Source organism: Epinephelus moara, chromosome 16, assembly GCF_006386435.1.
Source record: "Epinephelus moara isolate mb chromosome 16, YSFRI_EMoa_1.0, whole genome shotgun sequence".
In the NCBI taxonomy this organism is placed as follows: domain Eukaryota; kingdom Metazoa; phylum Chordata; class Actinopteri; order Perciformes; family Serranidae; genus Epinephelus; species Epinephelus moara.
The window spans coordinates 22195754-22213705 of NC_065521.1; the positions used below are offsets into that span (position 1 = coordinate 22195754).

Sequence of the window (17952 nt, forward strand, 5' to 3'; positions counted from 1 at the left end):
CTGCTCAGAATTGTGCTAAGTGTTTAGGTGAATCGGAGTGAGTGATTGGTCTAAAAACTTACATGCAGGGATGAAATGTTGCTTGCTTTTTATAACAGCGCTCATAAATTGCTTTATGATCTCTGGGCTCTAAAAAAGTGCCTTGGAAGAGACAATCTTAGACAATGTTTTATGTCCACAGCTTGTTAAGCACATGGGTGTTTCACTGTAGCATCTGGATATCGCAGGAAAACATATGCGGACACATCTGCTTCGGCACAAACGAGGAAGAAAAATATGAATCTCTTCCCTGGACGAGGTTCATCAAAAAACTGACGACTCATAGCTCATTTTGTGCCGTTTCAAGTTCTAAGCCGCACAGTCTCTCTGAGCAGTGTAGAAAGCAGCGGCATCCCAAATCAGCATGTGTGAGCGATGATCTGATTTGACCTCATGCTGGTCTGAAATCTGAAAACTATCTGAGGCTTTCTGTCAGCAGGCTGTAGGCCCACTTCAAACAATGAGCTCCCTCCAGCACAAAGGGACAGGGATGTTTTTGCTTTTCATTTGTCATCTCCAAATCACAGATTGGATTAAAAAGTGTCTACTTCATTTGCTATGAGTGCCTTGTTGGACAGTGGTAGTGTATAAAAAGTATAATTCACATCAAAACACCCATTAAACAAATCATAAACTCTGCTTTATAGCTATAGTGTTGATCTTAAATTTTCCCTGCAAGTCGGCACAAGGCCCTCTGTTGTCTCAGGCCACGGGGGAAATTGTGAAATTGTTTTCAGGTCCGGGATGTTTGATGAGAAACACATGTTGGAGCTGGCGAGCTACTTATCATTCACCGTTTGCGGCTTTCGGGGTTTGCCTCACCACGCCGCTCAAAGTGCGCCACGCTTAGCAATTATACCTCTCAACGCGGAAATGTGCCTTTAACCCGAAACACATGGAGACTTCTGTTTCTCCAGCTGCTAAGTAAACATTTCTCGTAGTTTGGAAACCGCTCAATTGCGGAGTGCGTTTACTGTCCCTAAACTGGGGACCTCATTATGGAAGTGAGTTTAGACAGACTGACTCATGTCCACACACACACACACACACACACACACGCACACACACACAGAGCACACGCTGATGCTGCACATTTCCAGACTTCAGAGACAGTTCCTCTCTTTTTTCCCTTTTTTTCTCAGTTATCATGACTCTTCAAAGACACGCTGCTGTATTCTACCACTGGTGTAAAGGATAGATTTGCCTGAGGATGATTCATCCCCGATGTTAAACAGCCTAGTCTATTTCTGCTCCATTATCATTACAAATCTGCCTGTTAACTGTGTTTTCCCTGCTGTCTCAACTCACTGATCGTTCTCTTTATTAGTGGATACTACATAGAAGATTAGAAACCGCCTCCTTGCTTGTGCGAGACGAACTGCCAGTGGGAAAGTGCATAAATAGAGTGAAATCAATTGCACTGTACCAGTGTTTCCACTCAAAAACACTCCTCTGGGGACTTCCTTTTGAAACTAATTCCATCATAAATATACATGCGTTACACGAAAACACACTGTCTGCCGGCGGAGTAACTGTGAATTAATTTGCCTTCAGACACTCTTAAACAAGCCTTGTTAAAGATCTTATCTTGTTGCTAATGGTCCACAGGCATTTATCTTCATTTAGCCAGATGCGTTGCCGTCCTTGGGTGCTGCTAGAGTTGATTTTTTTTTTTCTTTGCTCGGGATATCTTTTTTTTTTTCCCTTTTTTTTTCTCGAAGCACTTAGTAAACCAGCAGAAAGATGCCGACCCCTATCGCATCCAGGCACCCACTCGAGACATATTAGTTACAAGGCTTTTAAACCAGTTAGAGGGAATCTTTACTATGTACAGTATTTACACAGTAAAAAGCAAATCCAGCCAGCAGCACAGTGTTTGATGATGTAAAAGGTGGCACCTCTCTCCCAGGTTGAGTTGTTATTTTGGTTTTGGTTGGTTGGCTGGTTCATTTGTTTGTTGGTTGTTTGTTCATGCATGATGCTTTTTGTGATGTGCAGTGCCAAGCTGAGAATTATGTTCTCCACTGTGTAGGCCACAGAGAGCCCTTAGAGCCCTGCACCTGTACACCAGGAAGTGTGATAGAAGTCAAACACCAGATGAAAAGAGCAGATGTGCACTCATAACTCTGAATCTCTTTATTTTTAAATCTACGTTTCGCTTTTGCACATATTACCTTCCTCAGGGTAAAACTGTCATATGTAGTCTAAACATAGAATAATTAATAGTCTAGAAAGAGGTCACGTACATTGTACGTAGCCAAGAAAGACCTCTTAACATCTTTATGTCCACATATCCACACAAGAACCAGCAGGAGGATCACAAAGTAAAACATTTCGATGTATGCATTTAAATCAAGTCTCCAAAAGAATGCATAATGCATTCCAGTCACACATGCACATGCAATATTAAAAGGAATACTTGGCCTACAAAATGACCATTTGTATATAAATAACTCACTCTGTGTTATGTTGAATTCGTGAAGAAACCTTTGTTTTTCTCGCATGCTTCAGCGGTAAATGAAGAATCTAAAACAGGGAACATTCTTCATGAATTGAAGTTCAGTCAGAAACACTTTAGTCAAAAGAACTTTATTTCCATTTGCACATTATATTGTATTATATTTGGCGGTATGGCTCTGTTCTGGGGCCTCTCTGCCTTTCCTCAAGCCTACACAGAAAGCCTCTTCCACATGCCTACATGGAAAGCCTAAGGCGGAGAGAGCACATTTCTCTGCCTTTCCAAGCGTCTGTGTGGAAAGCCTAAGGCAGAGAGAGCACACTTCTCTGCCCTTCCATGTGCCTACATGGAAAGCCTAAGGCAGGGAGAGCAGCAGCAAAGACCGCCCGGAACAAAACAGAGCAGCATCAATGGAAAAAAAGACAGTGATAAGTCAGACACAGTATGAAAGGAGGAGCTAGGGTGGAGGCAGGTTGCAAAGTGGTTTGCAGAGGAAGCCGCAACAGTAGGCAGGTCAGAGCAGTTTAAATAGGGCGCCCTGAATGAGATTTGCCAAGTGGTTGCATAGAAAGGAATCTCATGATCTATCAGCTGACTCCCTTCCATCAGTCAGCTGATCTCAAGCAGCCCAATCAACTGATGTAGCTGGGATGTGAGCTGCCTGAACTAGCGCTATGCTCAATTAAATGGCAACTGCGATTAACAACAGCAAAAGTGTATCAAAACATTAATTTGCAAACTCTCAGTACAACCCAAGTCCCCTCTGTCTGGTCATATGCTCAGTCCTTCCCAAACACATGCATTTTCATTAAAGTCTTACTCTTTAAAACACTTAAGTGTGGCCCCCTTTTAGTGCAATTTATAAAGAATTTTCTCCATTTTTGGATTCTTCATCCACTGTGAAGGCATGCAAGAAAAGGTTTTCTCGACAAATTCAGGGCAACATGGGGGAGTAATAGACATACAAATGGTCATTTTGTGGAATATCTTTTAAGTAAATCAAGATAAATAATCTCAGAGTAAATACTCACGCAATAGAAAAACATTTTGGATGCAAGCATTTATAAAAGATTATAAGAAAACATATTCCAAAATAGCACACATAAATCTTACATGTAAAATATTGTGGTTAAGGAAAAAAAACAAGAATCTTTGTTACTTCCTGTAAAATAATCGTCAGAATCTTAATAAAGAAGTCAGACAGACATCAGTCAGACATTTGCTTGCGTACGTTCACAGACCTGAAAGTATCGTCTTGATGACGCTGCTTTTGTAATCAAATCCTCTAAATCATTGCAGAAGTAAAATATTTTGATCAGCAGTTTGTTAAAACATCACACTGGACACAAGTGTGCGGTCTATTGGATATGTGTCAGCACTTCAGGTGGGGCTTTTAAAGTCAGCGGTGTTTCCTTCAGTCTCCAGTCACTGATACCCCTCCACTCAGCCTCTACCCAAGCAGCCAGTGCACTTAACACAAGATTCTTACACCAAGTGTGTGTATACACACTCACATAATGCATCTCAAAGCTGAAATCCAGTCCTGGCCCAACATTTAATTAGGTTTCTTCAGACTTAATAAGACATATGTCAGTGGTAGTGTTGTGTGACAAGTCTTGATGTGAGATATTATATGGTGCTGCTCGGTAGATAATGCACATTATGTAGCCGGCGGTTAACAGTTCTACTCTAAAGCCTTTTTCTCTTATGTTAAGTGATATAATATAGAAATACATTTCAGTTATTTGGAGCAATTTGCATATTTCTTAAGTTGATTCGGTGCCTTGGAAGTCTTTTAGCTCAGCCCATCCAGCAATTAATTTTTTTCGATGTAAAATGAGAGAGAAGCAGAATCCAGCCTTATTATACGGGTGCCTTGGGGAGGCGAGGGATTAAGATGGTTCTAATGAGGTGACGGCTGTAATAAGAGTGTCTTCAGCAGGCCTCCAATGCACCACCTCTAAAACAGGGCTCCTTATCAGCGAGGTTTAGGAGTCGATAAGAGCCAAAAAAAGCCTCCTTTTCTGTCTCCCTTCACTTCTCCTCCTCTGCCTCCCTCCTTCCACTGTAAATGAGTCTGATCCCTTTCAGATGTGATTCAATTAATTTCTCTTAGATTTAATTACAAGCGAAAGAGTCCAAGTTATCCCTCTCCCCTCGATAGGGGGTCCACGCTGCCTAACAAGCTTCCTCTGGTGAGTCAGGAGAGTCTTAATTACAGTTTTTACTTTTCTTTATCCCACTTTTTCCCTTGTCTTCTCCCTCTCCTCCCTCTGGTCTCATCAGTCTATCCCCCTGTTCTCGCACATGTTTGTGCTTTTTATTCAGGAATGGATTTCGAATGGGGAGCAATTATCTACATCACTGGTTCCCAGCCCTTTTTGAGTTCAGACTCTATACAGCCAAGCAATGCCTTCTCCAGCACATTTTTACTTTGCTATGCCCCTCGGCGGGCAATATTGATGCCAAAGGCACCCTTAGATGTCTTTATGAGATGCACTGGGCTTCAGCTATATCCACTTTAAACCCATCTGTGGCAATACTTGACACAGAGAGCAACCGACATAGTATAAAGAGCAAAATAGTCTGTGTAGGTTGGGAGGAAGGGGAGCTGGATGGGTCAAACAAGAGCTGACTTTTACCAACTTTCACCCAGACTTCGAGTTTGTGTCCCTGTGTGAAACCAGAAGTCTGTGTTATTTTAAAATAACCTTATGCACCTACATCCCTTGTGAAACCGTAAGTCACTGGTGTTCTATCGTAACTTTGCATAATTTACGTACGGTTGCGTGCACAGAGGTAAATACACCACGTTACATTACGTAACAAATAAACTTTTTTTAACCCCAAATCATGATCTTATTTCTAAACTTAACCAAGTAGTTTTGTTGCCTAAACCTGACCGCAACCTTTGCACAACATTACGTGTCAGGCAGTGTTTCAACTGTGCATCAAATAGATGTGCTAAAGGGTGCCCTGTGTGTCCCAATCAGACACCAAGGGCATGACAAGGCAATGGTATTTGATGATTTGATGTCATCACAGGTTGTATTTCTCCATTAGTAGTTCAGTGAACGCTGTGTTTTGCTTTGAGCACCCTGAGGAGGAACAGCTCCTCAGTATTCAGAAGAAAAATGCATTTACCTTCACCTCCACGTTGGGCCTTTGGTGTCTTCCCTATTTGATAGTTGCTATGTTTGATTCATTTTGCAGTAACCCAGTAGCCTACAGGACTTTGCAGTAGGTGCAGTCCAGTATTTATCATTGCATTTGAATGTAGCACGTGATGTTTTTTTCTCTAGGCCGTTATCAAAACCCGTCATTTTGTAACTCCCTCTGTCAAACACCTGCCTGTCCCAAAAAAGTGCTGCAGAGACAGATTTTCGGCAGCAATTTGCCATTCAAATACTTGCCATTATACCCTGTAGCATTTCATGCCACACCAGTGATAACGCATGCCTTTGATAAAAAAACAAAAAGAACAAAACAAACTGCTAAGCTATGGTCTGCCCTCATGAATGTGGCCATTGTTCAAGATAAAGTCATTATCCAAAACTCTGGACGCTGGCCTAATCTTTTCTAGATAGTATGGAAAATTATGTAAAAACAGCATGATTCACACTCACTGGACTTTCTGAGCAGCCGAGGCCATAAATGTGCCTGCAGTGGGACTGTTTGTCCTCCTTTCTGTCATCAGCAGCAGTAGGCCGTTGTGAGGTTGTTATGGTGACGAACGACCTGACTACACAAAAACATGTGGCTTTTAGCATTTGCATTTACCACATTTGTTTACCTTGTACTCTCCGTCCTTTTTTCCAAACAAAGCTTTTTTATTATTATTTCATGTTGTTGAGACAGAGCACAGAGGAGTTGTTGAAAGACGTATATTGACTTTGTGCTGCGACCCTGCATGTGACCTGAACAGTGCTCCTGTGTGTGTCAGTGACATTTGTTGTGTGTGTGTCTCACTTGTTTGTTTCCTAAAGGCATCGTCTTCAACCAACCGCGTCCTGGACAACCAGACAGTTGGAGAGCTGAAGGCTGAGATCGTCTCTTTGAAGGGCTTACTGCTCAGCAGGTAACAAAGTTATCCAGACCCCTGTCACATGAAACAGGGCAGGTGTGTGTGTGTGTGTGTGTGTGTGTGTGTGTGTGTGTGTGTGTGTGTGTGTGTGTGTGTGTGTGTGAAGGGCGAACAGCTCACTGTTTTCATTGACTTTTGTGTTCCTGGATGTTGTCCGTTTGAACCATTTGACAGGAACAAAGCTCTTTGTAATTCACTCAAACATGCTATGTGTTAACTTGGGCCACATTTCATTTATACCTGACATTAAAATACTTTTTAGCTCCCCACATAATCTCATGTCACTCTTTTAAATGACTGTTACTTTATTTCTTTGGTTTGCACATGTAAAAAACAACATATTATCAGATTGAGGCCCAAACATAGATTCCAGTCATTTTAACAGTTGTATCAGAAAAGTCCAAAAAGCCAAGCAGTGTGTTGTATTTCTCCCCTTCAAGAGTGCATAACAAGCATGAAAGTTATTTTATGACTTTGGAAACAGCGATTTGACAACTCTTAACTCACCGTGTGCAGTTACCATTTTTTTTCCTGGAGCTTTTGATCACATTTTGTGGTCTTCCCTGCTAGTAGAGTTTGCTTTGCTGTCATCACGTGACTGTATGGACCCACCCAGTGTGATTTAGAGACAGCATCAACTGACCATTATAAATGCTGCAGAATAACAGATACGTTCACAGGCAACTGACATGGTTAGTGTTTTAAAAAATTATCAAACACATGAGCTGTTCTCAGCACATTGAAATATCACAGCTACCCTTTCAAAGTTTTGTTTTTTAAAAAATGGATAAATGCCATAAACACTTAATCAGGAAAGTAGGTAGGAAAGCAGGAGAGGCTTCTAGATGGAAATAGTATTGATAAATAAAGACAGCAATTCTCTGTTTTTGGCACAGTTTTCAGGGCGTCATGGTCAACAAAGTCCAAATGCTAGATGCAAATGAAACACACATTTTATATATGAATCTTTATTTCTGTATCCTTAAAATTATACTATGCAGGATTTTCCTAAAAAACAATAAAGACTGGTACAAAGGTAATCCCCCTGAATCATCACGTATGACTCATTAGAAGTGTGTGGTCGTGTATTTATCAGCAGAGACTCTGCCGTCTGCCTGTATTTTCTCATTTTGCTGTGTTCAGGACGTTTCTGGGCACAGCGAACAGGCATGGTTGGGACTTTTTAAAAAGATGGGGACAAGGTGCCAGACTGTAGGCAGCAGGCTACCAAGAGGAAGCTATAAAAACTCAAGGACACAGCGCAGAAAAAAATGCATATATAGTTACACGAAACGGCAGGCAGACAAAGCTCGTTAAAAAATGAGAGTGAATCTGGGGTTGGCTGGCGATACTGTTGACAATGGGACCAGTCTGTAATGTCACTTTAAATTAAAAAGCCAGATTAAAAACAGAACTCTTTAATTTACTTTTGCCTGGTCTGTTGTGACTGTGTGGAGATTTGCCTTGGTTGACGTTATACTCCCAGCCTGAAATATGATCCCAGTATGGAAATATTTCTGTTTAACTCAGGTTCAGTAACATAACCTGGTCCAAAGTGAGTTTAACTACTTCAGCCTTAAACACCTGCTGCGGCACATTAAAAGCTGTTCATATTCTCAGAACTGTTGCTCTTTTTACCTGACTGGAGTTTGCAGACCTGAACATAACTGATAGCCCTTTTCCCTACGTATGGGCTAGCTTGGCTTGACACTCTTTGACTCAGCTTGTTAGCCCAGCACGGCAAGGATTTGCATCTCCACACAACAGGGCTACCCACCTGAAGTTGTGTCTTTAACTGATGACGCACTTGTTTAGAGTCAATGGCATTTAAATGTAGTGCCCTCTTTAGTGCTGTTTACTACTACACTGTGCAACAGTTGTTGGTAGCCAGCTGTTTATCATCATGGAATTTTAAGCTGTTAAGATTTTGCTCGCCATTTATCACTGATGAAGTATCTGCAATGCTTGGCAATAGCAGCAAAGGCTATTTAGTCGTGTTGCAGAATCATCCTCAATGGTAACGAAGCCATTTGACATCAATGCAACCCGCTTTGAGGCAGGCAGGTGCACTTTGACCCAACTCCAGGGCTGGTCCACCTCAGACAGAAGGTCAGTTTTAACTGGTAATGAAAATGCAAAAAAATGCGGTATGATTTGACTCAGCACTGCCAAAAGTAGCACTGAGGAGGGAAATTGCAATGCATGTTGGGATGTTTTTAGGCTTTTTTTTTGCAGTGAATCTATGGGAGAGAGTAAAAATTGCAAAAATAGTTGAAATTCTAATTCAAATATAATTTATGAAATATCAAAGCTAACTTTTTCCAAAGAGAATAAAACTGCATTGTTCTGAGTTTGTGACTTGTGCACTAACATTACCACTTACTGTGCTTGTTTATCTAACTCACCTTGAGTCTTTCGGCACTTGCAGTAGATCTGGATGCAACAGCCTCTGTCATGGTGAAATAGCTTTGTCTGTTGTCTGTTTCATATATAAAATCAGGAAGTTGCCTTGCACGGGCTTTAGCAGTAAGTTTTGCTGGTAAATGTAAGATTTTCATGTCGCACCTGTCTGCATCTTCACAATCAGAGACAAGCTGCTATAGCCCTTTTTACACAAAGATCGTGCTATAAAACTGCTACGAAGTCTCTTCTTTTTGTCTCCTTTGCATTTTTACACTGAACCAAACAACGGTCTTTATTCCGCTCCAGTGTGTGTGATTTTACACAGCATCATGGCTTTGCCGAAGCAAAAGACGCTTGACGGGCGTGACATGTATCACATTGGCGTTGGCCTCTAGTGTGACGTATAACAGGTTGTCAAAATGTTATATTCGTGCTGCCCATGATCCCATCTGTCCTGTTTATACAGACTCCATTTTGGCGCCGTAGCTATCTCCCGCGGTAGATTAAAGGCGAGCTCACTCTGTCCCCCATTTTGCAATCATACCTTATGTACAGCACAGCGAGGCAGCATAACAGCATGATATTCCTGTTTTGAACAGGCAGTGTAAAAGGGGCTTATGATTGTTGAAACCATAATAATTTTGTGATAAAGTTGCAGATATTGGACAAAATTTGGAAGGTCGTGCATAATTTACGGGGCGTGGTTGAATTTGCATTAATTTTTGCTATTAGCGACATCGCGACATCCTGGAGCGGCAGCAAAACAACCATCATGCAATCATCTTTGCATACCCACGTCTACAGTACAGCACTGTTGTAGCTGGCCCGAGAGTTTGTGTTTGGAACTGAATAAATAAAATAAAAGAACACAGTATGTCACATTGCACTTTAAAATGACTCGCACACTTAAATACTCATTAATCTGAAATACGTTTAATCTCAAAGGCACAAGAGGTTCTAATACTGATTGCACCATTTCTTTTACTTCACAACTTGCCTGGGCCTATTAGCATACTGCAGGCATCAGCTGGTCTTCTGTGTTTTAATGCTTTTATTGGTAAGCAGGATAACCGCACATGTGCATAATTGCTCCTGTGCAACTTCAGTCGTTTTATGAGTGCAAAATGATACAACACAGCAAAAGAAAAACAACCGATAAACTGTAGATACATTTTAATCAATCGTTTTATTTGTTGTCAGGGTAAAATCTGATTGTACCTACCACATGTTAATACAAGGTGGAAAGTATTTTGTGCTGCTAAAGGTCTCATTGTATACTGCCAGACATCCCCTCATTCTTCCCATCTTCGTTCCTCAATCTAGTCAGGCACAGCCCAGCTCAGTCAGGCCCATTAGCATGCATGATTATGTATCAGTGTCTATAATGAAGCCTGAAGTAAGAGTGTACATCAGAAAACCGGCGAGGACGAAAATTGCCTCAGAACTGTCTAGTTGAGCATGTTTTGTTCCCCTCGTACATTCTAATCAGCAATAATCCCTTTGTCATTTGCTTTCTTGACTTCATCCTGACTCTCACAATGAGTTTTCTGGCAAAGGCTTGAATCACAAACTAAAGGCTCTGTATCACCATCTGTCTCCAAACATGTTCCCTTCCTGTTCAAATGATCCAAATCATCTCCAAACTGTTTTGTTTTTTTTAAAACCCACCAAGAAGTGCTTATCCCATTACGATTCAACGTTGTCTTTTTGATCTTAAAAGCTGCAGTGGATGTAATTAAAAAAATCTTAGAGCATCTTTACCAGGTGTGACGAACATCTGGCTGTTTGGGGGGGAAAAGCCATTTTCTCTGCTGTAATTATGAGAATTACATAGGGTGCTTTGTGTGTGGCTGCATGCTAAAATGTAAGCCAGCGCTGAGGATATGTTCTCATTCAACACCTGACTGAAGAAGCTATATATAGTTTTGTGGTTGCCCAATTATGGCTGATTACATCGTGGGAAAGCTCTTTTTATACATTTTCATCACAGTGAGGAGTGAGGAGTATGATTAGGTTGTGATCAGGCCTCATTTTCTTCCCCTCTCTTGTCTGCCCCACTTTCCATAGGCGACAATTCCCCTCCACTCCCAGTATTCCCAAAATCCCCTCATGGCAGATTCCCCTGAAGCCGCCATCGGCGCCCGGCTCGCCGCCAGTCAACCACACCAACAGCAGCAGCGACATTTCCCCTGTCAGTAACGAGTCTACCAATTCCTCTCCAATCAAAGATGGACACCACAGCTCCCAGGATACACTGGGAGGGCCTGATGGAGCGCATGCTATCAACGGAGATGACGTCATGTTGGGGCTCGGCGCAACGCTGCCCCTGGACCTGAAGGACCAGGTTCGCATGGAGGTGCAGGGGGAGGAGGAGAAGAAGGAGGAAGAGGAGGATGATGTGAGCCACGTAGAAGAGGAGGAGGAGGAGGAGGACGGTGTAAGCATGCAAACAGAGGATCGGCGAGGTGGGGATGGACAGATTAATGAACAGGTGGACAAACTGAGGCGGCCCGAGGGTGCCAGCAATGAGAGCGAGGTGGATTAGACAGAAGTAGAAAGCACAAACACCCTCTCCGAGCACCGCCTCTCATCTCTGCTGATGGCTTTGTTTTACTCTGCTCTCTCTTTCTCTGCTCACACTTGTTTGTTTTTTTTTGTTTTTTTAATCCATCTTCACTGTCTGTTTCAACTTGTTTCTTTAATATCTTAATCTTGAGCAAAATGAGGAGTAGGCGTGGGCGTGAGAAGACGCAAAACTGACAAATATTGGTGTCTAGTTGACACAGGGCTTACCTCAATTTACTTTTCATCATGCAAACTAAATGACTGCAAGCAGAGCCAAGTACCATGCTGTGACGTTTCTTTGAAAGGAGAAATGACGAGCAATAGTCAAATCAGAACGACTGTAAAAGGCTGTGTGCAGTACTAACCGTGTGTGACTTTTAATTTCCATGATTTGATCAGATAATTCACAGCTTTGCCTTGGTGTCCTTGTAATTGTACTAAGGCTCACATACACACCAAAGAGGCAGCACTGCACAGAATATCTCTCCCGTGTGGTGCAGCTGTAGGTCAGGAGTCATATGTTGGCACTTCAGTCTCAAAGTTACCGTGAGCTTCCAGAGAAGCATTAGCAGAGTTTGTCTCCCTGTTGATGGCAATAGGAGAGGACAAGCTCTTCCAGGGCCGGAGCTTTTAGCCTCTTTTATGTGTCCTTTCGCATTGGTGTCAGTCTGTCAATAATTCACAAGGCCAGCAGGGTGGCATTTGGGTGAAATAAAAGCCCTGAAATTCGAGATTAGAATGTGATGACGGGCTTTGTTCCATGCCGGTGTCAGAGTGCTCATACACTCAAAGGAGGGGAAGATAAATGTTTTTTTCCCCCCGCTTTCCTTTTTCACCGAGGGCTGAATTGTGCATCTTTTTTTTTTTTTTTTTTTTTTTGCGCGAGTGTGTTTGCGCGTGGCAGGCGAGAAAACCCAGACTGTCTGCTGAGCTGTATCTGTGTCTCCAGCAGGGCAGCTGATTTGGTTTGTGAAGTATGTTAATAATCAAATGATCAACAAATAACAGATGTATTAGTTCATGCAGCTTGAAATGTCAAGGAGGCTAAAAGCGGAAATCTAATACAGAAAGCCCAGTTGCATTGTATTATTTTCTGTGACAAACCCCGAGGTCCAAATTATGTAGGGCCTCCTACGGTGAGTAATCTTTACAGAAAACGGCGCCAATATTTTGTAATTAAGCTGCAGTAAGACAACGAGGGCTGCCACAGATGGAAGTTGCAGAACTTGTATCACTTTTTTTTTTTTTCCCTGAGTGTGGAGGTGGATAGGGGAAGTTAGAAAAAAAATGCCCCATGATTGAAAAGGAAAGTAATAAATGAATACTTGACTTATTGAATTACTCACTGTGTCTCCAGCTAACAAGAAGAGTCCATGAGTGAGAAGAAGGGATATCAGCTCTGGTGCCACTTCCACCTCCCATCACATGGCCTTCATAGGAACACAGAAAAGGTAGAGGGGCACTGCACATCTCTGTGTGACACCCGTCCTAACCTACAGATTATGTTTGGCTATATTTCTGTTAAATGTGTCGACTGAGGAGACGACAACAATGCAGTATGCTGTAAATTATATTTTTTGATCTAGTAGAAATGAATTTGTATGTATGAATCAGGTTGGTTAAACAAAGTACATAATCAGGAGGTGTAACTTATGCTTCTTAGACACTATAGAACCAGTCCTCTCTGTAACCTGCTGATTACTGTCTGAATGTCAGCTAAAAGTGTACACAAGTGTAATAAATCTGGTTTATCTCAAGTATAATCTCTGTTATATTCATTTGAGACCATCTGGACACTAACCACAAGCTGCTGTGTGTTACTATTAAAGGCTAAACTTAATATTACAGAGATTTTCATGTTTATGTTTTTCCTTCAGCTACATAAGTATATAGTTTGGGACACACAGCAGTAAAGAACAGGGTGTTGGTTGTAAATCCTATGAGAGTAAAATGTACCTAATTTGTATTTCCATCCATCCAGTAAACATCAGAGGATAGAAAAATGCACAACGAAATGTGAATGTGATTGTGTGTGTTCAGGTAACATTAAACATTAAAATCAGTTTGGTAACAATAAAATGCATCCATTGTCCAAGTTTGAGCCTTATATATCTAGTAACAACCTCTGTAGATTTTTACCATTTTAAAGAAATCCAAATCCAACATGTCTGAATATCCAAAGGCCCGTGAATTCAAAAATCATTTTGAGGTCAACGTTTCTGATTGAATCTTTGTGGTTCCCGAGCTTTCTGTTTTTTGTATCAGCTCTCCGAACCAGCTGTAACATACCTGTAAAACCAGATACAGATGAGAATACTACAGTACTTCTCAGAGAGCATGACAGGGCAGGGACTTTCAGCATTTTTTTTTCAGCTTTCTCTCTGGAAATGAGTAAGTGACATAGTTAAACATTGTGTGTGTGTGTGTGCGAAGTGTTGTTTATTTGTGTAGGTGGATCGACATTGTGTCTCTTGGTTTCTGTTGTGGGAGTAGTGCTGTCTCAAAAAGGGTTTCCTATTCTATTTTGAATACACTGGACATGGTGAAGATAGCCATTACAGACTTAGATGTAATTTGTGTGCTTGATTTTTAAATTAATATTTTTTATTTCATCCAACCATGCAGACAGCTCTGAGGCAGAGTGAGAGAGGCAGAGAGGAAGATCAGAAAGGAGAGGTAGTGTAATGATTGCAGAGACAAGAAGGTAAGACTGGTCACAGTAATCTGATGTCACCAGGGTGAAAAGAGGAAGTAGTGCCATTTACTGATGATAAGTGTTTAAAAGAGACCTGCTGAACTGATAATATGCTATTTCTATCACCATGCTCGTGGCCCTGTGGGTTTTTAATGCTCAGACCAAAAAAAAGAATCACCACATCACATGCTAAATGTAGATATTGTTGTGCTGTGTGTAAACCACCAGTGGGGCAAAAAATGTCACAGTTGGCCTGAGGTGGCGCCAGAGAAAAATGAGACGGGTTTGTCCTCTTTACAGTGTCCATTTTAGGACATCTCAGAGTCAGCTTGTCAGGCTTAGCTTTACACTGTCAGACTTTGTCATTTCAACTAAACTTAATTATAATGTGAACACGCCAAGCATACTTAGAGCAGTGAGCCTTAAGTACAGGTGAGCTACTCTACCAGTGCTGTGTATGTTTCAGCATAGTAACACTGATGTTGTTGACCTATGAGAGAAGCTAACAAAACCTGCATGCATTAGCTAGTGCCATGGTGATGCATGTAACACGTATGAATATCTGTACCTAATTTAATACAGAACTCCCCACTCATAGCATTTTATTCTACAGTCTTCTTTTATTTTACATGTCATCTCTGTGAACAGATTTTGCGAATGTATGCAGAACAGACAAGATTTTGGTATCAGAAGCATTCTGGTCAATTTGTAGTCCAAGTAGTGTTGACCGAACCCTGTTTAAATGCGAGGTAAACAGTCCAGGTGGAGAGGTGGAACACATTGGCCAAAATTCATCTCAGAGCCCCATCTGAGAGGACGAGGTAGCATTATATTAGCTTATTTTTTAATCATCTACATTTATACACAATTATGTGTTTATAGAGATTAGCCAAAATGACAGGTGCATGGAAGATGAAGTCTTGGCCCAAATACCTGCTTACTACACCAGAACCCCCAAAATATTGGCCCTTGTCCCAAGAGGCTTTACTTTCGCCAGAATGATAGCCGATGGTTTCCAGGGTTCTTCACAGGTTCTTCTTTCTTGTCAAAACCTGATGCCTACATTAGCCACAATGCAACTTGGAGATTCAAGTGTTATGTCAGTAGCAGCTTATGTAGCCTCGAGCTGCTAGCCTATCAGCAGAGTTCGTGCAGCTGCCTGTTGAGCCACAAAATGCTTTACCACCGTTTTCACACATGCAGTTGTACTCACGACCTGTAAACAGACTTTGATTTGTAAAACTGGTCGAGTTCCCCCTTGATGGTAGTCTGTAGTCTGTATGTGTTGTTGTGCTACTCTATGTGCCTTTTAATTGCCCCTCGGGGACAAATAAAGTGTTTTGAATTGAATTGAATAGCCAGAATGCTAATGTGTCAGGCATTATTTACCAAATGGGGGTTCAGGTACAACTAGGGGTAATTTGGAGTACTGCAGGGGTACATGAGACTTTTAAAAAACATCATTCATGCATAATTCCTAAAATTATTATACTATAATGAGTTCAATTAAAAAACTTTGACAACTTTGTCAATTAAATTTTCCTATTTTCAATGCAATCGTTAACTGATGAAAACTGTCAACTGCTGCAACGAACGCAAAATGTTACCGTTTGTACGCTATGTGATTATACCAAAAATGTTTTGTGCTGGTCAGGGGTTACTTGGCTTAAAAAAATATTTCAGACTTATAGAAAAAAGTTTGACAACCACTGACTTAGGGAGTGTACTGTACGACCAACAGGATCCATCATGTAGATCCATACCAGATAATATGCCCCAAATCCCATTATAATGTAAATGTGTCTCAGCTCATGTCTGTCTTTAGTAGCGAAATACTGTATGTGGCAAAGTTTATGAAACTGTCATAATTATGATAATTTCTTTATTATTTGTCAGTCCACACAATCCACAAGGTAATTAGCAGTTGAATTGTACCTTTTGTGTATCCCTACTATACACACAGCACACACATGCAATTAAGGGGTATGGACTGAGCTATTGCCTCCCACACACATTTCATATTGAGTAACACTCCTCAGAATCTCAGCTTCAGTCATTTATTGTGATTTACATTCAAGCAAAAAGGATGCATGCTGTTCGCTCAGGTTGCTGATAATTCCAAATAACACACCGCCGCAGTGTGTTTTCTTAATATGCAATTTTCTGCCATCTTGCCGATACGAGGTCCCACGATAGATCCTCATGTAAAAGAAAGCTGGGCTGAAAAAGCCCATTTTTCCTCATCCGGGAGATTCTGAATATTGCCATGCATTGTCAAGTGTATGAATTTAATTTATCAGGGTCTAAATGATCAATAGCGTTTCACATATTGATGAGGTGTATAAACTTCTCTGAGGTTCGATACCACATCCCTTTGTAATCCATTAACCTCTCCCTGGAGTTCAGGCCAACCTTAGATTTATAGGGACCTACTGTAATAAATCCACTTGTACATCATTTAGTGTCTTAGGGGATTTGCAGCGCATTCCTGTCCAGAAAGCGCCATCTATCCTACCCTCATATTCTCATCTACATTTTAAGAGTCTTAACAACATCCACCACAGTCTGCATACCCTTTCAGAAACCTTGTGCCTGCATAAATACACTTCCTATGTGGAGCTGGTGTGTTAGCCAGTAACCAGCGCCTCTCAGTGTGGTGTTGCAGTGAGGGATTGTTTGTCCAAAGCAACACCTTGGTTTTGACACCATTTGGCTCCCCGGTTGGGAGCCTTAACCTCATCAATCTTGCTGCTAAACGGAGAGCACTCAATAGGGTAGTGTATCGACGCGCTCTGAACTCCATTGTTCACTGGAACTGAGCACTCAGCAGGTTAGAGGGCTGAGTGTCTCCTTGGATCAATGCAAGGGTTGTTAGCCCATAGCAGCCAGTCAGAGGTCTACCACGACTCTGTCTGCTCCACGCACACATCATCTCTACTCGTTTAAAACTCCTTCTTGAGTCCTTGAGCGTTGATCCCGGTCCAGCTTTTGTTTTCTCACCACACCGATTCGGGACAGGTAACATCCTAGCAGCATAGGTCCAGTTCTTGAAGCTTCAGGCTCCACCCAAAATGGCTTCCACACGTCTCTCTCCGAGGGGAAGTGTCCTGTAAAGATTTGCATAGGAAAGGTCACGGATGATGCAGGAAGAGGAGGCCTGAGGATGAATTGCTTCTTCTTCCTCTTCCCTATGAGATAAGATGCACGTGGCATGCAGCTGGGAGCAATCTGATGTAATATTTGATTTGTGACAAGGCTTGTGGAACTCCACCGGTTGCTTTACCCCTGTGGAAATATCCTTTTACTCCTCGGGAATCCTCATTTGGACTGATGTTATCAACAGCTGTAGTGAAAATCTGTTAACATGCTTTCAAGATGTTCTCATCTACATTTAGTTTCTCAGGTATATTCTATATTTTTGGGGTCTGTGCAGTTTTTAGCCACACTAGTGGCGTTGGTGTGGGAACGGCAATGTCGGCTGTCTTGGTCCAGACCGAAGACTGTATAAAAAGTCATGAACATAGCCAGCGTGACATCACCCAGTGGTTTGTGGACTCCCATTCTGAAGCCTTGAATTTAGCATTTTGGCCCTTGCCATCTTGTTGTTTTGGAGCCAAAAGTGACCATATGTGGACGAAAGGTTGGAGCTGTGGATAAGCGGGGGCTACTCTGACTCATAGACAGTAGCGGCACCTTGCAGACAGCCTG

General features: G+C 41.8%; 1 protein-coding gene across 1 annotated transcript in view; it reads left to right on the forward strand.

Moving 5' to 3' along the window:
* The window catches only part of pex14 (peroxisomal biogenesis factor 14), a 53535-nt gene extending 40223 nt beyond the window's left edge, over positions 1-13312 (forward strand). Inside the window, exons 8-10 of the mRNA XM_050063951.1 lie at positions 6484-6575; positions 11052-11421; positions 12907-13312. Coding sequence (XP_049919908.1) covers positions 6484-6575; positions 11052-11421; positions 12907-12930 — 486 coding nt within the window. The 3' untranslated portion in view covers positions 12931-13312. The remainder of the gene's footprint in view (positions 1-6483; positions 6576-11051; positions 11422-12906) is intronic.
* Positions 13313-17952: the final 4640 nt, after the last annotated feature.